Source organism: Verticillium nonalfalfae, assembly GCF_003724135.2.
Source record: "Verticillium nonalfalfae strain VnAa140/NRRL 66861 chromosome Unknown scaffold_87, whole genome shotgun sequence".
Lineage (NCBI taxonomy): Eukaryota > Fungi > Ascomycota > Sordariomycetes > Glomerellales > Plectosphaerellaceae > Verticillium > Verticillium nonalfalfae.
The window spans coordinates 30,244-52,341 of NW_021167312.1; the positions used below are offsets into that span (position 1 = coordinate 30,244).

A 22,098-nucleotide genomic window follows, 5' to 3' on the forward strand; every position below is an offset into this window, starting at 1 on the left:
CATCATCAACGGGGGCTCAAAAGTGGAGGCCAAGGATGTCTGATAGGCTGTTTGGCACAGTCCATGTCCCGTCGCTGCCTGGGCTGCATGTCTGGCTGGCGATATGATTCAGGAGAGAGGAAGGTGTGTGCAAGTAAACAAAAAGAAAAAAGCCACTCACCATGCTGGCGGCATTCAAAGTGGTACACAGAACCGCGTCCTGACCGCGTAAAGAGGTTGCACGAGTGGTGTTTGGGCATTCGCAGACCAATTCGAAACAACCCCGCCTCACGCGTCTTAGCGTATCCATTGGCTGGCAGAGGCCCCAATCGCGGTTGCCCCGGGCGGGTGACTGCCGGTTGCAGTAAACAAGGCCTCGCCAAGCCCACCGAGCCTCAGCGCCTCAGCAGCTCCCTTTCTGACCTGATTCCACCAGCACTGGCTGACCGAACTACAACACGCTCAGTAGTATCTCTGACTTCCAACCTCTGCTTCCCCATTCTTCCTACGCAAACACCCGCCATTCAAGACTTCTACATTCGCCTACAACGCCCATTGCCCCTCTTCCCCAGGCACGAACCTGGTCTTATCCTCCTGTCTTTGTCCACCCGCGTCTTCGAAACACCATCACCAGCTGTTGCATACAAGGTCACACTATCCATACGCACCAACTCTTTCACACCACCGCAGCCATGGATTTTGCAGCAGAAGACAGCCAGAACGCCGCTCCTGGCAGTATCCAGCAGACCAAGCTTAGCACAGCCCGCAAAGGCCCCGATGCGGGCAGCGTTACCAAGAGGTATGTAGCTTCGAGAAAGGGCGGCAGGACCACCAACGCCCCGACGCTCCTTGGTCCTAAGCTTTACGCTTGTCGACGCTGGATCTCGTGCTAATCTGATTATCTCTGTCACAGGTTGCAGACGGAGCTGATGCAGCTTATGACCTCGCCCGCGCCTGGCGTGTCCGCTTTCCCGTCAGCCGACGGCAACCTCATGAGCTGGACGGCTACCATTGAGGGACCCGATGGCACCCCCTACGCCGGCCTCACCCTCAAGCTGAGCCTCGCCTTTCCCAACAACTATCCCTACGCTGCGCCTACCGTCCTCTTCAAGACCCCCATCTACCACCCCAACTTTGACTTCTCCGGTCGAATCTGCCTCGACATCCTCAAAGACAAGTGGACCGCTGCATACAACATCCAGACCGTCCTCCTCAGCTTGCAAAGCTTGCTCGGTGAGCCCAATAAGTGAGCCTTACCATGCTGCGAGATTCGGACGAACATGCACTGACACCGTCAGCTCTTCCCCTCTCAACGGCGAGGCAGCCGAACTGTGGGACAAGGACATGGAGGAGTTCAAGCGCAAGGTCCTGGCCCGTCACCGTGACGTCGAGGACGAGTAGGTGTTGTTTGTTTTTGAAACGAGAGGGAAGGCATTATACCCGAGCACAGCAAGGTGGGAGTCTTCTTTGTATCGCATGAATGAAATAATGGCTTGTTTGGAACTGCGTTGCGGTTTCAAAGCATTGGACTGGCATAGCACTGCATGTGACATGGGCATGGGCGAGGAGGCGCTTGGAGGAATGGCGAAGCAACGAATCTGTTCGCGCAAGGGCAGACGCATAGTCGGTAGCAAAGCTACTGAGCAACTGTAACACCATCGATCAAACGACCGACCGACCAAACCCCTACCGTCGCTACCCAAATTCACCTGTTCCACACCGTCTAGATTTTTGACCCCGCATGTCATTTCACTTTTAACCCCGAGTTCATCATATCGGTCGTCGAACGCAGAAGGGCCAGTCATCGAATTGCCTGGTTGTGGACGGTAGAAGAAGGATTTTCGTTCGGATTCGTCGGGGAATCAAGCCTCTCTCGCATTTCCTCTGAAGTAATCGTGGTGGTGGGAAAAGCTAAAGACCCATACAACTCCTTAATGCCGATGCCGCCCTTGTTTGAACCATTGCCATAGAGAGGAAAACTTTACTCCTCGACGACAACCGTCGGGAGACCCTTGGGGTTCTTGACGTTGACAGCCTGCACGTAGCTGTAGAGCTTCTCCTTGGCGCCGTCCTCGTCGTTTCGCCTGCGCGAGATGCGGACGCGGAGCCTGTAAGGAACGCCCTTGATACCCTGCTCCCAGACCTTCTTGTTCAGTTGGGGGTCGAGGCGGACATCGGTGGTGCCCTGCGTGACATGTTAGTTTTTCGGCGGGCCAAATAACCGAGTTGGTTCCTTGTCGTCCACTTCTGCCTCCAACCCTTTCTTTCTTCTTGTCCTTCGGGCCGGAGGCAGTCGTAGGCGCGGGGATAGTTGGCACGTACCATGGACTTGGTGGCGAAGAGCTTGATCTGCTTGATGGCCTGGGGAGCACGCTTCTTGAAGGTCTCACCGTGGAGCTGTGGAAAACAAAATGTCAGCGGTGGGCTCTAATTGCGCACTGAAATAGTCTCCTCGTCCTAAGACCTCCTCAAGCCATCGTCGGCGGTCCCGTCATGGAGTTGTGCGGTTTGGTGGCGGTGGTGACTACTAACGCGCTTGTGCATGTGGATGGTGTACTCGCGAGCGACAACGTCCGCGATGGCGGAGCGCTGCTTGCCGCCGGTCTTCTTCTGCTTGGTCGACATCTTGGACGATTCCTCGTGGTTGTCGCTGGTTCGGGGCTTGTCGAGGAAGTTGGGCGTTGGGCTGGCGAAGGTCCAGGTCTGGAGTCAGAATTCTGGCAAAGTGGAAAACCGAACAAAATCCTGTGTGCAGGCGCAAAAAAGCCCTAGCGAGCCAATCAAATTGTCCACTTGCGGGCCGGACTGTGGTGGGTGGTTGCACGTGACTCGGCGCATCAATCGACATAGCATGCCCCCACTCTACTCAGATGAGCGATGCCGACAAGGGGTATGACAGGGCCCAGTACGTACCGACGCTGGGTCCCACCCCCCAACCGCAGGCGCCAGACTCAGCAATCCATCTCGTCTCAGTCTGCCTGGCGACAACGACTAGGCGAGTGATCTGCTGTTGTTGCCGTTTCCATGGCCTGCATCGTCACATTCCTGCGACTACCTTCAACCACAACCTCAACGAAGACGCCTTCCATTTGCGCTGAGCGCATTCGCAACACTTCCACTCTTTCAAAACGATCACGATAGTCGACAGACCAGGAGGAATTGGCCGATACGAGTTCGCGTCGCACAGGGGTGGTTGGTCCGCTAGGAAACAACCGTTTTTGCCCATCGCGATCTCATCAATCGCACAGAGCCTTCTCTTCACCACTACCACCTCTACCGCGCCTCCTGAACCGACCTTCGACTTTCGCTCTTCAGCGTACGTGAAGCACACACGCTCGAACGAACATCGCCGCAGCTTAAGCATCCTCAATCATCATGGAAGACACACATCCCGACCCGGCAATGGTGACGCCATCACCACAGCCCGACTATGGCCGGAATAGGCTTCCGACTCTCTTCGAGGTGCTCAGCCGTCGTACTCTGCCGCCCGTCGACCTCTTTTCATTCTACATCTACATGCGTGATCAACAACGATCCGTTGATTACCTTGACTTCTGGTTCGTCGAGACCTACGATTGCCTTCCTGAGATGAAATACTGACCCGGTGGCAGGCTTGATGTCGCTCAGCACATGTCACTATGTCGCCACTATGTCCGTGAACTCCGCCGTTCTGTTCTAGTTGGCACGCCTGAGTTGGAGAAAGCAAGTTCCAAGCGTTCCTCAGCCATCCTCGAAAGTATGGGCGACATGACCAACATGGGCATTGGAGCCGGCCCATCCATGTACGCAACGGAAAAGGAGAAGGACCAGGACGCCCAAATGTCTGCCTACCTCCGCGAAGACCAGATCCAGGACTCGCCACAAAGCAGCAACGATCGCCGCAACAACAGCCGGCCCAGTCCAGCATTCAGCACTCCTCGCGACGTTACGTCCGACTCCAACTCGCCTGGTCACACAGTTGCCCGCCAGGATATTCGTGCCTCAGCGGAGAAGATCCTTTACACCTTTCTCCTTCCCGGTGCGGAGCGCGAAATCACCCTACCTGGTAGCATCACCCAAGATGTCACGTCAGCGATCGAAGAGTTTGGACGGGACGACCCTGAGGTGTTTGACGTAGCCAAGGACTATGTCTTCCAGGCTATGGAGCGGGATGCCTTCCCTGGGTTCCTACGCATGAAGGCGCTAGGAAATCTTATTCCGCCAACACTGGTCATGCGTCTCATTTTTGGTCTCGTGGCCATGTTCGGTGCCTTCTGGACGGCCTTCGTCCTCATCTTCCTTGACAGGAGCCGACTGACCAGATGCTGGGTAAGCAATATGTGTACTAACCGCTGTGAGAACTTTTGCTAACCTCTGCAAGCTGATCCTGCCATTTACCTTGGGTGTTTACTTCCTCGCATCATACCAGTACTCTCTCGACCCCGTCCTCGCTCTTATTGGCTTGAGCGAGTACACGCCTTTCAACTTCTCTCGCGTTCGTGAACCATACGTCCGCACACTACTCGCCAAACGAGCCATTATGGTCCTTGCCGTCACTATTCTGATCGACGCTGCACTCTGCGTACTCTTCATTCTGGTTCCAGGCAAGAGATTATAGATTGAGCAGTAAGCGAGAGCCTGTATCAGCAGAAGCCTGGGGCGCGGCTGGTAGGCTGGGGACTTGACGAACGTAATGATAATCCAAGGCGTAAAGGATTCGAGCGGGACTTTCGGGTTTGTTTTTACTTCTTACTTTTCTTCATCGCGGATAACACACTTCGCACTTTGCTTTCCAGTCTCTCCCTTCAGGATACCACGTGCTCGATAAGGATGGGTGGCGTGCAGATGGTAATTGTATGGATTGGGTTTGCTGGCACGGATCCGACTGGCACCATCGACCAAGGGTCGAGCGTTGCTCATCGTCTTTCTTCTGTTCTTGGACCATTCGAGATGTTACAGGCATGTATCATCACCAACAACTTTCTGCCTTGCGTGTAACTGCCTTTTTTTTTGTAGAGGGAACTCCACGACGGTCCTTGATCCTATTTGTATATGAGCAACAAAGCCTGCGAGTCAGGCCCCCAGTCCCTGGAGAAACGGACACTTTCTAAAACCTGGAGCAAAAATCATGAATTCCGTGTCTCATTACCGCGTCATACCCGCTATTGATGTTGGACCCTCGTGGTAGGATGCCGTCTGCCTTAGTGAAAGCATGCATGTAAACGCCTCTTTGCCGCCCAGTCGGCACAGTTTGTCTCTCCCATTCGCACCCCGCAACACGATCACGATCCCATGTTGCGCTAGAAACCCTATAGCTTGCGACGGCTGGCCCGCTTCTGCTCCTCCTCCTCCAGGTCGAGGTCCATGGCTTCCTCGTCCTCCTGATCGGCCGTCTCCATCAGGTTGCTCCCACGCTTGCTGAGCACCCTGGCGCGCTCCCGCATGCTGTGGCCGGCGCGGCGCGCAGCGTCAGTAACGCCGCTGAGGATGCCGCCACCGGCCCCTCCACCTGAGTGCTTCGTCTCGGCGACGAGCTCGGCGAGCTGCTCCTCGCGAACGCCAGCGTGGCGCTGTCTGCGGGCAGCCTCGGCGCGGATGGCGGCGGTCTGGGCATCAATGTCGCGGAGGGTGGCGGCGCAGCGATCAGACCAGGAGCGCAGGGCGTCCGAGAGGGCAGGGATGGAGTCGGGGGCGAGGTCGCGTAGAGTGGCCAGGGCGGTGACATGGACGTGCTGGCGGGCGGGATCGAGGGTCGCCTGGATGAGGCCGGCGTAGATGGCTGAGGTCACGAGGGCCTCGAGGGCGCGGGTGTCGGGCAGAGACAGGGCGGTCTGGAGACGGGGGTAGGCGAGATTGGTGCGATCGCGGGCCAGGGTGAGGAGGGAGAGCTGGCGGAGCTTGAGGGCCTGGCTCTCACTCAGGTCGGGCAGCGACTGGGAGGACTGCTGCTGCTGCCTCTGGTAGTCGGCGTAGGTGCCATAGGAGAAGATGCGGAGTAATGTGAGGTATGCGGCGTGTTCGGCAGACTGGGCGAGGCTCTGGATCTGTGGCGTCTGAAGCAGCTCCGTGAAGAGAAATGTATTCGGATTCGAGGTCGCGCGGGTGACAAGATCTGCGGCAGCACGAGGGGAGCTCGCTGACTTGCTGAGGGCCAGGAAAGGCTATGCAGAGAAGGTTAGCGAGGTGCCTCGAGGAGGTGGGCGTGTGGAATGGTGTTACCTCCAACGCATTCAGAGCTTTTGTCTGCTCCATGGCTGAAATAGCCTGTCGAGGGAGGTAGGTCTCGTGGGAAGGGGCGGGGTGTTAGTACGTATATTGGTAGCCTCGCCGAAGGGCTGACGAGGCTGACAGCTCTGAAGCAGCGTCTGGACACGAGCGTCAAGGAGCCAAAGCAAGTAGCTGTCGCTTCTGTGCCAAGGTTGATCCTCTAGCCGGCGTGACAGGGAATGTGTCGATTGATGGAAGATCGTAGGCGGGAGCTGCTCAGAAGTTTGTGGAGTCGTTTGTTTCCGCGAGTCTGAGCCTGGAGGGTTCCCGGTATCAGATCTGTTTGAGGATGGGACCGTGGTGTTGACGCGGCAAGAGGTCCGTGGTTGTTTGGACAAAGGTTAGTTCGTGAGCACAGCGATCCGCGCGGGGCAGTCGAACTTCAAGTGGACCCTATTGAGCATTCGCTGGAGGCTAAGATGCTGGAGCTGTCGTTAATCGATAAGGGGCTCATCAGTGTTATTACCTCAGCATTTCGTGTGTCTCTCGCATCTGGCCCAGCCCGACTTTTGCCAGCATCAATATCTGGCCATCATCGTACGATACTCAAAGCATGTCAACCAGCTTCCATATCAAGAAGATGTGATATCAAAGGCGTATTGCCAGACGGCCAGAGACAGCGGTGACTGCAATCCTCCCAGCTATTCCTCAATGCATTGATTGATTTGCCGATGAAGAAAGAAAAACTCTCCTTTGATTGCTGTCTCGGAATAGCGATGACGTTTAACAATAAAACTTGAGCAGTTTTCACTCCTGGAGATGGAAGTGCTCACTTCTGATTGCGATCGTAGCATTTGTTCAAACTATTTGCATGGCGTGCTTGCGCTCTCGATGCCCTCATCATGCTCTCTACGGTAGTACGGCATTGCGTCTCGTACCCTGTCGTCAGCCCTGGAACGGTAAACGAAACAGGCGGGACGCAGACGTATGGGGGTGGCAACGGGTTGAGAGGTTAGCGGGTGATTCGGCTTCAAACTTAACCTGATCTATTGGACTAAGCAGTTGGTAGCGCAACTCAGCTGTTGCTTCAGACGAGAAGCTGAGACAGCCTTGGACACTCGATGCTTCTCCGCGTGTTGGCACCTGAGCCTGCGCCACCCATCCAGCCTGGGCTTCCTTTGATCAATGAGGTCTGGGCGATTGGTTTCTTGTCACAGTTCGGAGCCGTGCCTGCCGGTGCTGACCTGGACAGGACCCTCGGGACGAGAAGGAGGGTCAGCAGACTGACCGCGCACGCTGTGTCACTCGAGTTGGAGCACGAGAGCCAACGACGACCTCTGTATAAAGGGTTCACGAGGACGTTGGTCGCGCAAAATCGAAAGCAAGGCATGCTAACATCTATCGGCAATCTATCGCGGAGTCAAGGCATACGATGCTCGTTTCCGGAGGCCGAAAGTTACTGGTTTCTGGGGGGCAGATGCAGTACGAGCCAACGCAGCCAATACAGTGCATTGGAGGGACAGCCAGCGCGCCCACCCACGGCACGCCTTTACGCCTTTACGCCGTGGGAGATGCTGAGTGGAGCCTCTTCCCCCCCAAGCAGCTCGGACATTGCCAGGACCAAGGTGCGCCACCAGGAATCGCAGTGCGTCTGATTGGAACAATTCTCGATTGGCCCAAGTCCTTTCAGGAAGCTGGTCAGAAGTAACGCCGTATCCCCCGGCATGTCGCAGGTTGCAGGCGCTGATCCTGGCCGCCGAGGACCCAAGACAAGCGCCCCCCCCCACACCCCTGGACTCATCGAGCATAGGTACCCTGGTAGCCATCCCACCGCCGCCTACCAGCGAGCGCTATCGTCTTTTTACAGTGGTGGATGATACGCCGCTCAGGGCCCCTCGTGCCCATCTTCGGGTCTACCACCGCAGCTGCGTAGGTACATCTATTCACAGACGAGGGACTGTGGCCTGGTACCCCTGCCCCTTGGCACGATGATGGAAAGGGCCGGTGGATGTCGATGCTGCACGTCTCGGTGCGCCGTTTCGCTGACAAAAACCCACCACCCGCCGACCTTCCGCATTCTGTCATCCTTCCTCTCGCCTGCTGGTTCGTGGTGTTGCATTTGTCGCCTCTGTCCTCTCCTCTTGCAGTGGCTTGGCTCCCAATCGGTCACCCTCTTTATATTTCTAAATACCCCCAACCTATTCTCCGTTCGCCTCCCCCCCTTCTCCTTCTGGAAGCCGGTCTTCTGGGTCTTGAGAACTATCGTCCCTTTTCAGCCAGTCAGTGTTTGTACCTGTTGCGCTTTGCTTACGAAGTTGTCGTCGCTGCCGCCATCTCGTCGTCTCAGCCTCCTCCACTCGAGGACGACGATTGACATTGGCGCCGAGCCGAGCTACGCCACGTCCATCTATCCCACGACCCGAAATCAATAGTAATGAGTCTGCACGCAACAGTGTAGCATAGCACAGCATACACCTACGCAATCGCGGCGATCTGAGACCCCCGCCCCAGGCCCTCCTCCCATTCTCTTCGAGATCCTTCTCCAGAAGCGACCTCGACTCCCGAACGACGGCAACCTATTCCGCCAACAACCCTCAAAACGCGTCCAAACATGGCGCCCGCCTACATCAAGGTCCCACCAAGGGAAGAGGAGAGTGGCAGACGATCAACGTCGTCCGGCCTTGTCGTACCTAACACGGCGCATATGGCGACAACAACTCTTCAGGTTGGAGGCATGACGTGAGTTCCCTGATACACCACCTCTCTCGGTTGGTCGCAATAGACTTACGCGCAGTCAGATGCGGTGCCTGCACCTCAGCCGTCGAATCCGGCTTCAAGGGCGTCGAAGGCGTTGGAAATGTTTCCGTGAGCCTCGTCATGGAGCGCGCTGTTGTTCTTCACGATCCGCAGCACATCTCAGCCGAACAAATACAACAAATCATTGAGGACAGGGGGTTTGACGCCGAAGTGCTGGCGACGGACCTGCCCTCGCCCATTCTCAACCGCCACGCTGTGGACGAGGCGGCCTTTGACGATGACGACGATGAAGATATGATGTCTACGACTATAGCCATCGAAGGCATGACTTGTGGAGCTTGCACATCAGCCGTCGAGGGAGGCTTCAAGGACCTTCCTGGGCTTAAATCTTTCAGCATATCACTTCTTTCCGAACGCGCTGTCGTCGAACACGACCCTACACTTCTAACCGCCGAGCAGATCTCCGAGATCATCGAGGACAGAGGCTTTGGTGCCGAGATCCTCGAAAGCAACAAGATACAGCTAGAAAAGAAATCAAAATCCGGTGCCGGCTCCACGAGTACCATCGCCACAACGACGATCGCTATAGAGGGCATGACCTGCGGAGCGTGCACGTCCGCGGTCGAGGGTGGCTTCACAGACGTCGACGGTGTCCTCAAGTTCAACATAAGCTTGTTGGCTGAACGTGCCGTCATTACTCACGATACATCCAAGCTTTCCGCAGACAAGATTGCTGAGATAATCGAAGATCGTGGTTTCGGCGCTGAGGTTCTTTCTTCTCAGTCAGATATTTCAGACCACTCCAGCGCCAACTCCACCGTCCAGTTCAAGGTTTATGGCAATATTGACGCCACCTCTGCTCTTGCCCTCGAAGCGAAGCTTGAATCTCTCTCCGGTGTGAAATCAGCTACTCTCAAGCTGGCTTCTTCGCGGCTCACCGTCGTCCATACACCCGCTCTGATTGGACTACGAGCCATCGTTGAGGCAGTTGAATCTGAAGGCTTGAATGCGCTCATGGCAGACAGCGATGACAACAATGCACAGCTTGAATCGCTCGCCAAGACGCGAGAAATCAGTGAGTGGCGAAGAGCGTTCAGACTGTCGCTCTCATTCGCGATACCTGTCTTGCTCATCAGCATGATCATTCCAATGTGCTTACCATCTCTCGACTTTGGCGGCTTGGAAATCCTGCCTGGTCTTTTCCTCGGCGACTGTGTTTGCATGGCCCTTACGATCCCCGTCCAGTTTGGCATTGGAAGGCGGTTTTATATCTCTGGCTGGAAGTCCATCAAGCACGGCTCCCCAACCATGGACGTCCTCGTCATCCTCGGAACTTCATGCGCCTTCTTCTTCAGTGTCACGGCCATGCTGGTTTCCATATTCTTTTCCCCTCACTCTCGGCCCAGCACCATTTTTGACACGAGCACCATGTTGATCACTTTCGTTACTCTCGGTCGTTACTTGGAGAACAATGCGAAGGGCAAGACGTCAAAAGCACTGTCGCGTCTCATGTCGCTCGCGCCATCCATGGCCACCATCTACGCCGATCCTATTGCCGCCGAGAAGGCTGCCGAGAGCTGGGATAACGCAACGCTTGTTGAACCTAAGACACCGAACCGCGATGCTTCGGCGGCCGAGGAGAAGGTTATCCCTACAGAGCTGATCCAGGTGGGCGACATTGTAATCCTTCGACCTGGTGACAAGATTCCAGCCGATGGCGTGCTGGTTCGCGGCGAGACATATGTGGATGAGAGCATGGTGACTGGTGAGGCCATGCCTGTTCAGAAGAAGAAAGGCAGTCACCTCATCGGCGGAACCGTCAATGGTCACGGCCGTGTCGATTTCCGTGTCACTCGTGCCGGCCGTGACACTCAGCTCAGCCAGATCGTCAAGCTCGTGCAAGAGGCACAGACAACCCGTGCGCCTATCCAGCGACTGGCCGACACACTCGCCGGCTACTTCGTTCCCATGATCCTCATCCTTGGCTTGATGACATTCCTCGTTTGGATGGTGCTCAGCCATGTGCTCAAGAACCCTCCAAAGGTCTTCACTGAGGAGCATAGCGGCGGCAAGATCATGGTGTGCGTCAAGCTCTGCATTTCTGTCATCGTCTTCGCCTGCCCCTGTGCCCTCGGCCTCGCGACTCCGACAGCTGTCATGGTAGGCACTGGAGTCGGTGCTGAGAATGGAATTCTTGTCAAGGGTGGCGCAGCTCTCGAAACCACCACCAAGGTGACGCAAATTGTGTTCGACAAGACCGGTACGATCACGCACGGCAAGATGAGCGTGGCCAAAGTTCAACTCGATCCCTACTGGCAAGACAACGAGTGGCGCCGACGACTTTGGTGGTCCGTTCTTGGTCTTGCCGAGATGGGCAGCGAGCACCCTGTTGGCCGCGCTGTCCTCGGCGCCGCCAAGGCCGAGCTTGGTCTCGATGCTGAGGGAACGATCGAGGGTAGTGTCGGCGAGTTTACGGCCGCCGTAGGACGGGGTATCAACGCTTTGGTTGAACCTGCATCGAGCACTGAGCGCCTTCGTTACCGCGTCTTGGTCGGCAATGTTCGCTTCCTGCGCGAGAACAACGTTGACGTACCCGAGGAGGCTGTCGAGGCATCGGAGCAGCTCAACAGCAAAGCCAACAAGAACGCGAAGAACACGAATGCCGGTACCACCAATATCTTCATCGCTGTTGACGGCAAGTATAGTGGTCACCTCTGCCTGGCGGACACGATCAAGGACGGCGCTGCCGCCGCGATTGCCGTTCTGCACCGCATGGGCGTCAAGACGGCCATCGTCACTGGCGACCAGCGTTCCACTGCTATGGCTGTGGCTGCCGCCGTGGGCGTTTCGCCTGACGATGTCTACGCTGGTGTGTCCCCTGACCAGAAGCAGGCTATCGTCCGTCAGCTTCAGGAGCAAGGCGAGGTTGTCGGCATGGTTGGTGACGGAATCAACGACTCTCCGGCCCTCGCGACTGCCGACGTTGGCATTGCCATGGCGAGCGGCACCGACGTTGCCATGGAAGCCGCTGACGTCGTCCTCATGCGGCCCACCGACCTCATGGACATCCCCTCTGCCCTACATCTTGCGCGGTCCATCTTTAATCGCATCAAGCTCAATCTCGCCTGGGCCTGTATGTACAACTTGATCGGCCTCCCCTTTGCCATGGGCCTCTTCCTGCCCTTCGGCTTCCACCTTCACCCCATGGCTGCTGGTGCTGCCATGGCGTGCAGCAGCGTCAGTGTCGTCGTGAGCAGCCTGCTTCTCAAGTTCTGGTCGCGTCCTGCCTGGATGAACGACGCCCTCATCGAGAGCCGTGGCGGTCGCGCCAAGGCCTCTGGCTTCAGCCTGGTTGACAGGCTCGCTGACCTGTTCAAGAGGCTGCGCACCGGCAGTAAGGAGACGGAAGGTTATGTTCCTCTTGCGGACATGAACGATCGAGACGTCTAAGGGATACATCCATGTACCAGATTTTGTGGGCGACTTTCTTTGCGTTGGATTCTGGTGTTGGGTACTAGATTAAGACAGTCTAGATTATTTACTACGATGTATACTTCACTCGAACATCATCCACTTTGTGTGTGCTCTATTGTATTGCTACACGTACGGCTAGGCCAAAGCAAAGTCAAAGGAAGAGAGCATGGTCCGTGGAAGATTGATGGGACTTGCGTCTAGTTGCACCATTCCATAAACCCCTTGGGGAAAAAAAGGCTTTTCAGGGCAAAACGCAAAACGCCACGCTCGTATCGAAGCGGAATCAACCAAGGAAGGATCAAGTCTAAAAGGCCACCGAACGCAGCAGCCAATATGGTACCTCAGACGCCCTTGAACGTCTCGCCCACGATCTGGCTGCCGCACAGGTCTGCCTCGCCCAGCAGACGGCTCCACCGCCTCACGTCCTCGATGGTGACGTTTTTGCCCTGCAGCTCCCCGGCTAGTCCGCCGACGCCAACATTCACCTGGGGCACGTCGAGCAGCATACGCACGGCGGTCTCGCCGGGCTTTTTACCGCCTTCGTCGCTGTTCTTGCTCAGCAGGATGAAGCGCAAGCCGACTTCTGTCAGTGTGACGAGGATACTGATAACGATGAGGATGATGACGATCCAGGTGATGTAGCTCATCTTGGAGTCTGCAACAGAGTCGGAGAGGATCTCGGCTAGGTCGAGGAAGACACGGCAACGTTCGTTGAGGACTTTGATGCGGGGATCGATCTCGAGGTACTCGCGGATGGCGACGTAGAGGGGGTTGAGGGTGGGTTCCGAGTCCCAGAAGAAGTTGGGCACGTCGAGGATGTTGGATGCTGGGCAGGGTTAGCTTGGTCATGGCGTGACAGGGTCCACAGTGATGCATACAGAGGTTGATATCCACGCGACTCTTAAACAGCCGGCCGAGGATCTTGAGGATCTCGGTTCGCGTCATGTTGAGCTCGCCCGTCAGTGCGAGCCTCTTCGGAACGTGTTGGGCGTCGAGCATTGTCTCGCTCATGCGCTCTTCAAAGAGACAGAGCTTGGTGCTTTGCGCGATGGCGTGGCTGATCGAGAGCTTGATCATGTGATCGCTTCGCGGGAGTAGGGTGATCATGTCGTTGAAGATACGCGGGCGTTTTATGTTCTCGCTGTATTCAAAGTGGAACTCCTCCGTCTCAAAATCCTCCTCGTTCAACGGCCGCGTGAGAAGGCTTTGGCCAGAGTCGTTCTCGGCAAAGGTCAGGTCGGCGAGAATGTCTTTCTCCTGGTTTTCGGTAAAATTCCAGAATACAACGACACCGTATGAGAAGAGAAACACTTCAGCGAACGCCTTAGCATCTGGAGCGATGCGGCTCATGGGCGACAGTGAGCGGTCATCAGGACTCGTTGTATCGTTTGAGTCGCCATTCGGCTGGGACCGTCCACGACGCAGGTCCTCGAAGTGCTGTTCCGAATCTCCGTTGGTCGGGCTCGTGCCGGTGTAGGCGTCATCTGGGAAGTATCCTCCCTGGTGACCCCTCCGCTCACTTCGCTCCAGCTCGAGGTCAAGCACAGTTTTCCCGCTGCCGGGCGTTTTGAGCATTGGCCGGCTCCGCACCCGGCAGCCTTCAGAGCCTGGGAGTAGAGGCAGCGCATAGATGGCATAAAGACAATCATCGTAGAGCTTCGTTTTGGCACCGTGCTTCTTGCGCAAGAATTCGGCCGTCGATTTCGTCTTATACGATTGAGCAGTACAGTAGGCAGTCAACCGCGCAAGCTTCTCCTTTCGCTGCACCTTGGGCATTCTCTCGGCATAGCTCTTGCCACGGATTGGGCCCCTCTTGCGCAGCAGCTCTAGTTCTTCATCCTTCAGTGGACGGCTCTCTTCCTGCTCAAGTCTTTTCGCCAGCAAAGCAGCATCGTCGTCCTCGTCCTCATCTGAGCTCTTTCGTTCGTCGATGGTTTCGGGCAAGAGGACGAGCTTCTCGCTGATCTTCGTCGTTCGTGATGGCACAATCGATTGGCCTGACCTCGATTGGACAGTTGGCAGACCTCCTCCAGCTCCTGAAGAAGAAGTGACGCGGCGTGCGCCGATGGGACCGCCTGGTCGTTGGACAGGGCCGGGTCGAGGTTGGCCAGAGGGTATGTCGGAAGAATATTGGAGGACATTGTCGACAGAGATGAAGCGCATGGGTGGCCGACCTGCACCACCTGCTCCAGTATCACGGCGCTGCGCTGCAGGACGAGGCGCCGGTCTGCTGCGGGAGTCAGTCACCTGTGGTGAATGCATGGTTAGCAGTGATCAGAGCTGTCCGCAGATTAACTACACCTACCAGGACCGAGGGACCTCGTTTTGAAGGCGCCATGTCGACCTTGTATCCAGCGGCTATTGATGGGGATTAGGGCCCTCAAATCAATCGACAGTTCTTCTCCGGCCCGATGGAGAGCATTCAGCTAGGAATTTTCGATGTGCGATGGTCCGACTGAGCTTGACAGTTCAGTTGTCGTCAATTGGTGAACACTGGCAGTTGTTGAACGACGTGATGTGTGGGGCGCTAACCGCGATGCGGTACGTCATATCGAATGTCCATACATTTACTGTCAGGCTTATGTAAGCGGCTGACCTGACCTCGATATCTGACAATTCCTGGGGATCCCACATGACACTGGCAACGACAACGAATGAAAGGTTATTCGTTTAATTACTTATTTGTCATTCTTTGACGTTGCCTTTGAAGAGCTTTAAGTTTGTTCGTCGCATTGCGCGATTGATAGACTACGGAACGAGTCACGTACATTTCGCACTCATGAAGTATTTAGGCTAGAAACCCTCTCGGGCACTTGATAATCGTAGTGATAGAATCCATTGGAGTCATTGACAAGCCCATTAGCTCCGTTTCCTGGGCTGTATATCTACTTGGTGACATCGGTTCCTGTAAAGCTGTTAGCCTCCGTTGATTCTCTACTAGTAGCTCTTCGTAACCTCGTCACTATTGGGTGTGGAACTTCAACTTATACTTGCAAGAGCCACGGTCCATTAGAGTTTCGGTATGATCATCAAACTTCTTGTTCTATCTTTGATGGGCTCACAAGAGAAAATGTTCCGAGTTTTGTGTTGCGGAGCTTGCGCGACATGCATCATAATCTCCCGGGCCCTTCCAAGCGTAGTATATACCGGAGAGCGAGGGTTAGGGTAAGGCAGGAAATATCGAGGACCCTAGTATTGTTTCTACACTGCATTCATCGGACATGTGCCAGTCCTCATCCATGGCAGACCTTTACACGTGCTGTTGCTCTTCCGCATAACACACATGACCGAGAGCTATCCCAGCCAAGACGAGTGAGAGAAGCCATACTCTGGATTCAGTATTCCAAAGCCACAATAGCCTTGTGGATGCACTGTAGCGCCATTTTGTATGCGCATCTGACAACATGATTACGACACTGCTTCTGAAGGAAGTTGTTTCTTTATAGTATGTGAAATTTCTTCATTTTTAATGAACACCACCCTTAACTGCATCATCGACGTCCTTTGGCCAGTACTGGTAAAGACGTCCGACATAAAAACTATACATGAGATGCGCCATGTACCATCTTATGCTAAACGACTTCACCACGCCAGTATCCTGGCTGGGGATAGCCACTTACAGGTACTATGAGCTATGTACGCTAACAACATAAGTTCCATGTCTGCAGATGCCCAGCAATAGAACGGCCCCCTTTTACGTGAATCCGAAGTCAGCTTGCTTGTAATTGCATTTTCCCAGCATGACTTGAATCGAACCTCAAACAATAGGTCCGGGAATCATCTCCAAGTAGTTCACCTCACGCGGACAATTGCTACCTCTTGAATTCGATCGGGGCAAATCAAAACTATCATTGCTTTGATGACATCAATCTTCACGACTGATTAATTATCTTGAAAGATGCTCGCTCGTTTAGGCAGATGCTCTCCAGCCCCAAGTATATATGCTAGCACAGAAGAAGCGCGCTGCCCCCTTGGGCTTAGGGAATCCGACCATGGTACTAATACAATAAGGGGAACGGCACCTTTCAGCCAAGCCGACGAGATGGTCGATGACGCTGATTGAAAGTGGTTCTTGAAGCACGACAGTGGTCTTGTCCGACTCGAGGAACCCAAGCAGCGGCTGCCGCTACACAACCTTTAGCCGAGCCCCAAACCGAACTCTCCATAGCAGCAGAAGCACCAAGTGCATGGCAGGGAACTCTCAAGGTATTTCGCGATCACGATACCTAGCTGGCATCTTCCTCTCCCTGCGAGAACGAGAATCGCTGCGACCGCCACTCAGCCGCGACCCGATGCTATCCTCATCCACATAAGTGTCCCCAGGGAATGGCATCGCTTCATCGTCTGAATCAGAGGGCGCAAACCGACGGCTGCGGCGATTTCGCAAGACAGGTGTTGGCGTAGCTTGCGTCTCGTCGTGATCGTCGTTGTCCATGTCGTTATCATCGATGTAATCTTCCGCTTCATCGCGCCCGCGGCGTGGAGTACTAGCCTTCAAAGCAGAGTTTGATTTCCTTCCTTTGGGCTGCGAGGGCGACTCATCGGCTTTTGCGGAGTCGCCATTAGACTTGACATCCTCCGTAGCCTTATTCGGAAGTCGTCCTCGCCGCTTGCGCAGCGGAGTGACTTGTTTGTTCAACGTGCCGTTCACTAGCCAGCCTGCAGACGTTGACGCTGATTGTCGCTGTCGGGCTCTGCCGCGAGTTGGGGTGTTCATCTCAGCGGTTTCCTCGTCGTCATCCATGACCGGGCTTTCGAGTCGTCGTCGGCTACGTCGTCGTGTGTCGCCTCGGGTCTGTTTACTCTTCTCAGCTTCTGCCACTTGGGTGTCCGTTTTGTTATCGGACTCCTCCTCCACTGTCGTTGGCTCGTAATCTTCTTCTTCTTCTTCTTCTTCAGAATCTTCAATGAGGTCTCGCTTGCGTTTGCGACCTTCAGTAGGTATTGCCAGATCACTGGCAGCTTGCACGACCTCTTCCGGCATCTGGGGTGCTTCCTTGCGCGCGCTAAGCCGTCCCCTCTTGACAGGCTTCGACTCGGACTTGGTAGCCTGTCCTCGTCCTCCACCGCGCCCGCGACCGACCCCACGCCCTCGCCCTCTGCCTCGGGTAGCACCCCGGCCCCGGCCTCGCGTTGAACCTCCTTGGACGCGGGTCTTCTTAGCTGGCAATGGCTCCACGCTCAAGCTTTCAGAGGTCACTGGACCGTCCTCTTCGGCCGTCTTGTCTTTGATCATCTTCTTAGTCAGGTTTGGGAAATTGTTGCCGTAGTTGAAAAACAGCTCCTCGCCAGCCTGGATGTTCCTCGTCGCCGAAAAGCGAATGCGATATTCGCCGTTGACGTACAGGATCTTCGGTTCGACATTGTAGGTATCCTGTTCATGATTGATGTAGCGGCTGTGATTGCCATATATAGCAGCATCGACCCAGATGCCTTCCGAGTCCAACAGACTGAAGACGTAAGAAGTAAATGAGCCTTCATCAAAGACTTCACCACGCCGTGCTTCTCTTCGAACGCCCTCGTCGTGCATGATGAGCTCGCCAGTATACTCAATGACGAATTCATGTTGTGCAATGTCCTCCAGCGTGAACAGGCCATACCCGCAGCCATCGAGTTGGCTTTTGCCAGGCGTGACTGCTTTGCAATGGCCACGCTGCAGCGCGCAATTCTGACAGCCAGTCTCCATGATAATCTCGTTGTCGCGATTGTCCGGATGCGCGCGTTCGATCACACCACACGTACCACAAAGCTGAGGATCGCACTCACGATTGAGTTGGACGCAGATGCAGTTCCTCTGCTGGCATGTCTTCCCACTCCCCGCACAGGCACACCCGGTGAATTTGTACGCGCAACATTCTGCGGTACATCGGCAGAAGCGCTCGCATAACACATTGAAAATCACGCACTTGCAGCCGTTGGCCGCAGTGCAGGGACCATCATGATGACAGGGGTCATTGACGTACCGTAGCCTGTGGTCGTGGGTATCGGTATGTTCCTGCCAGTCCCCTAGGAGGATCTTCTTGTGTCGGTCATACCAGGCAAGATTCTTTACCCTTGGCAGTTCAGGGCTCGTATCTTCGGGGAGCTGGATATCGAGCTTTTTCAACTGTCGGTGGACATCCCAACAGGCGCGATTGAGAATCTCGGCAGCCATACATTGTGGTTTAGACCGTACTCTGCCACTGCATTCGATCGATGAGAACAAAGACTTTAGCAGCGCTTCGTTGGACGCCGACCAGGGTCGCGCTTCTCGTGCACCCATTGCTTGGCCCAAGCTGCTTCCGTCTCCGTGGAGGATGAAACATTCGCGGCTACATGGCTCGATAACGGTCTGATCCGCGGCGTGCTTTTCGTGGGCGTCTCGACTCTTCGTCAGGAGCTGTTCCAACTGGCCGTTACAGTCGAGCGAGAAGTTCCTTTTCTCGTTGTTCTCGCCATAGTCGCCATGCTCGCACGAATTGCTGTAGCAGATTAAACATCCCATGATGGCGTATGTCTCTAGAAAGGCTTCTGGTGATTTGGCATCATCCTGCGTAGCGGTTTTCGCAGTCTTCTTTGATTCCACAATGTCATCGACGCTTTTGTCCAACAAGAGTATATCCCGAAGGCTGACGGCCCTTTCAGGTGAGACGCCATCATGGAAAACATGATCAAATGCCTCGGTGAACATCTTGGCTGACAGGGCGGCTTGTGGCGTGTCTGCTGGTCCGTTGCCCCGGTGGAGGCCATACAAGCTTGATTTCTGCAGCGGTGTGATAGCCATGTCGGATTGGTTACTGGCCATATGCCGGATCAGAGTCGTTCTCGTACAGTCGGGTATGGCCAGCTTTCCCAACCAGTAGTCAAGGTAAAGCGCCAGCATGGCCGTCCGCTCCTTCTTTGCTGTACGGATGACCCTCTGCTCCCGGGTTCCCATGGGCTGGAAACCGCAGCTGGCATCCATACGCTCCAGCTCCTTAAGCCAGAGGTTGTAGTTACGTTCCTCATTGGCTTCCAAGTCGCGGATGTGGGGGACGAACTTGAGCATAGTGTTTGGTGTCAGGACGTTTCTCGCGATTTCTTTGTGATGAAAACGATACTTCGGGACACGTAGTCTCTCTGTCTTGATGCAAATGGGCATGAAATGGAAAGTGCGTTGCTCCTTCTTAGAGCGTCCGTGATGCTGTATTAACATTAATTTTTAACGCTTTGGAGGGCTATACAATCCAAACGCCAAGTTAATTCTGCTTACCTTGACCTTGATCTTAATCATGTCGTTGTTACCAACCTCGACTGGAACGGGGTCGTGCTTGACGCAGCTGAACCAGTCAGTGCCTTTCAGGACGCGTTTCTCCGTCGGCTCGACCGATTTGATAGTAAATGCAACGAGATCTTGGTTGAATCTTTCTAAATCCTGGGTTCGCTCCTCAAGAGCTCGTGCGATCTTGCCAGTCGTCCACCCAACCTCATTTGGCGTATGCTGTAGGGAAGCACCTCCTCCGTTGTGGAACTGACGGTCGAGTGAGGGGGTGGTCATTTCGAATGATCCTGGCGTTTGTTTCTCGCCGACCGATGAGCCTTCCCGGTGTGAGCTTGCAGGCATATGGTGAGAAGAATGGCGTGAAAAGGTAGGTGCCATGTGTGCCTGGGAGGCTGACGTGGGATTCGTTGATTGGGGATGGGATATTGACAAGCTAGCGTTGCTTCGTCCAGGAGATGGAAATGAGACTGTGTGGACATGCTGCTGCGCCAGAGTGCTCATGTGAGGGGACGCGCTGCTGTGCCTCTCGTGGTTGATGTTCAGGTGAGATGACACAAGGCCTTGCTTGTCGACAAGGAGCATATCCCTCACGTCGGCGCGGCCATGTCCCTTGTCAGAGGCTTGACGGATTTCTGTGAAAGAGTGACTGTATGTGTTTGGAGGGTGCAGTTGCCAACGATCGCTGGACCCATGGCGTCCTTCGAATCTGGGAGTACTCCGACTTTCGTAAGGCTCTGACTCGAGGCGGCTCTCGCTGCGTTCCGTCGCTGAACCGTTGACATGAGAGGCATGAGGCGGCGATGAGTCGATAACAATAGCCTGGTGCCCTTTCGCGCCATTGACCTCGTTCCCTGGCGGCATGATCACGCGACGCTGTCGTTGGGGGCCCAAAAAGTCTTTCATGGGGAAGACAGGTTCGTCGGACTCGGAGTAACCACCCTCACTGGTAGAATCCATAGTCAAGTCGATAAGCCTGTGGATTTCGGGGTTCTTGTGAATATTCGCTCTTGAAGAGCCGAATTCACGGCGCGGCGACCCATTCTTCATTGACATTGCGAATCTGCTTGTGAGGGCCCCTTCATGGTGGCTGACGATGACGACTTGCCAAGAATGTGGCGATGAACGATCTCTTGCGTGCGAAGCCTGACGCCAGTAAAGGAGATGGATGACAGCGGCGGTGAGGCAGATTCACGAGCAGCCAGCGAGACGCGTTGAAGATGAGGTTCTGGAGATGTTGCTGAAGGATGACAATCACAGGAGCGCGTCGCTACCACCAAGCCAAGTCAGGCACGTTCGGTGGACCAGAATTTTGAATGTGGATCAATACGGGGCGCACAGCCAATCAAGTACGCCTACTTTCCAAGGGTATTGAGCTGCCAGCCGGGTGCTGGCCATGTCAGGCACCTTAGCTGCCTACCTTAGGTAGGTACCTAGGGAGGTCCTCGGCCGCCAATGATTATTCTATGCCTTGAGGAATCCAACAGCACTCATGCCCTATAACATGTGTGGTCTTTCTTGACCGGAAACTTCGTCCAGCCAGGGCTGCGTGAAAGCTTTCGTCCTAAGACTAGTGGGTCTGTCTGTGTCTTCTTTCGTTGCGAGATGCCTTCAATTCATCCCTGTACTACAGTATGAGGATTGAACCCCTGCCGCTTCTTCGTGAGTGAGCCGCAAATTTGAGAGTTTCAAGATATAGGAAGTCCGTTTTGGGGAACACCTTGGGCCGTCTTCGGACGTCTCAACAGCGTAGCGTCAACGACTCGTCTTCTTTCGCTCGCCTGCCTTTCATCTGGGATCAGATACCGCATCGAAGTAAGGCGCCGAACTGGTAGCTATGTCACGTCGCACGGGCCATCTGATCAAGAGAGCACTTCTCTTGTCGGCCGTACTCCTCTGAGCTTAGGCAAATGGAGGAAATTTCGTACGCGCACATCCTCAATTGAGATACATCTATTTTCCTTAGCTCAGAGCTGATCCGAACGCTTGAATCATATCTATATCTGGCTTAAAAAATGGCACATGTTTCGAAGCGTCGTGTTCCTCCTGTGCATCGCGGGGCTTGGTATGGTGAATTGCGCGGCCAAGACTCCACGATTGTCTCTCTATCTGGTGGTAGTCTCGTGGTTGTAGCTTCGTTCCCAGCTCCATTGGCCACCACATCAGACTCGTAATGCTGATATCAATTCAACAGAACGATTTCAATTACGCACCATGCCACTTCAGGCTACCAAAAGGGCATGGCAAATTACACGGCCTCTTAGTCCACGGCGCAGGCCGGCATCTCTCTAGCGCCGAGCGCTAATAAATCCCCCGTGGACCAGGCATGTGTCGATGACGTCCTTGTGCGGGTGCCCTGGCACTGTCTTCGATCCCCTCTCGAGCTGTTCATCGCGTCGATTCTGAGACTGTCTTCTGACGACGATCCCACAACGGCCGAACGGACAACCACACTCACTGTGAAA

At 55.0% G+C, this 22,098-nt stretch overlaps 8 protein-coding genes across 8 annotated transcripts; 3 read left to right on the forward strand and 5 right to left on the reverse strand.

The window, feature by feature from the left end:
• Positions 1 to 671: 671 nt before the first annotated feature.
• Positions 672 to 1,380, forward strand: UBC11 (the record flags this gene model as incomplete). The annotated part of the gene is made up of 3 exons (XM_028643122.1): positions 672 to 778; positions 893 to 1,225; positions 1,278 to 1,380. 3 exons carry the CDS (start codon positions 672 to 674, stop codon positions 1,378 to 1,380), a joined length of 543 nt encoding a protein of 180 aa, XP_028493184.1.
• A 580-nt stretch (positions 1,381 to 1,960) lies between these two features.
• Positions 1,961 to 3,068, reverse strand: RPL31 (60S ribosomal protein L31; the record flags this gene model as incomplete). Its single annotated transcript, XM_028643123.1, has 4 exons — positions 1,961 to 2,164; positions 2,302 to 2,376; positions 2,512 to 2,682; positions 3,054 to 3,068. The coding sequence occupies 4 exons, from the start codon at positions 3,066 to 3,068 to the stop codon at positions 1,961 to 1,963; spliced, it is 465 nt and encodes a 154-aa protein (XP_028493185.1).
• A 286-nt stretch (positions 3,069 to 3,354) lies between these two features.
• RAX1 (Bud site selection protein, Revert to axial protein 1) lies at positions 3,355 to 4,576 on the forward strand (the record flags this gene model as incomplete). Its single annotated transcript, XM_028643124.1, has 3 exons — positions 3,355 to 3,536; positions 3,591 to 4,287; positions 4,340 to 4,576. The coding sequence occupies 3 exons, from the start codon at positions 3,355 to 3,357 to the stop codon at positions 4,574 to 4,576; spliced, it is 1,116 nt and encodes a 371-aa protein (XP_028493186.1).
• Positions 4,577 to 5,267: 691 nt separating this feature from the next.
• D7B24_009047 (uncharacterized protein) lies at positions 5,268 to 6,210 on the reverse strand (the record flags this gene model as incomplete). Its single annotated transcript, XM_028643125.1, has 2 exons — positions 5,268 to 6,119; positions 6,178 to 6,210. 2 exons carry the CDS (start codon positions 6,208 to 6,210, stop codon positions 5,268 to 5,270), a joined length of 885 nt encoding a protein of 294 aa, XP_028493187.1.
• Positions 6,211 to 8,776: 2,566 nt separating this feature from the next.
• D7B24_009048 (uncharacterized protein) lies at positions 8,777 to 12,372 on the forward strand (the record flags this gene model as incomplete). Its single annotated transcript, XM_028643126.1, has 2 exons — positions 8,777 to 8,904; positions 8,964 to 12,372. 2 exons carry the CDS (start codon positions 8,777 to 8,779, stop codon positions 12,370 to 12,372), a joined length of 3,537 nt encoding a protein of 1,178 aa, XP_028493188.1.
• Positions 12,373 to 12,737: 365 nt separating this feature from the next.
• D7B24_009049 (uncharacterized protein) lies at positions 12,738 to 14,734 on the reverse strand (the record flags this gene model as incomplete). Its single annotated transcript, XM_028643127.1, has 3 exons — positions 12,738 to 13,222; positions 13,275 to 14,643; positions 14,702 to 14,734. The coding sequence occupies 3 exons, from the start codon at positions 14,732 to 14,734 to the stop codon at positions 12,738 to 12,740; spliced, it is 1,887 nt and encodes a 628-aa protein (XP_028493189.1).
• Positions 14,735 to 16,597: 1,863 nt separating this feature from the next.
• On the reverse strand, positions 16,598 to 18,082 carry D7B24_009050 (uncharacterized protein; the record flags this gene model as incomplete). Its single annotated transcript, XM_028643128.1, has 1 exon — positions 16,598 to 18,082. The coding sequence occupies one exon, from the start codon at positions 18,080 to 18,082 to the stop codon at positions 16,598 to 16,600; it is 1,485 nt and encodes a 494-aa protein (XP_028493190.1).
• A 212-nt stretch (positions 18,083 to 18,294) lies between these two features.
• Positions 18,295 to 20,689, reverse strand: D7B24_009051 (uncharacterized protein; the record flags this gene model as incomplete). Its single annotated transcript, XM_028643129.1, has 3 exons — positions 18,295 to 18,301; positions 18,360 to 19,558; positions 19,628 to 20,689. 3 exons carry the CDS (start codon positions 20,687 to 20,689, stop codon positions 18,295 to 18,297), a joined length of 2,268 nt encoding a protein of 755 aa, XP_028493191.1.
• Between the last annotated feature and the right edge of the window lie 1,409 nt (positions 20,690 to 22,098).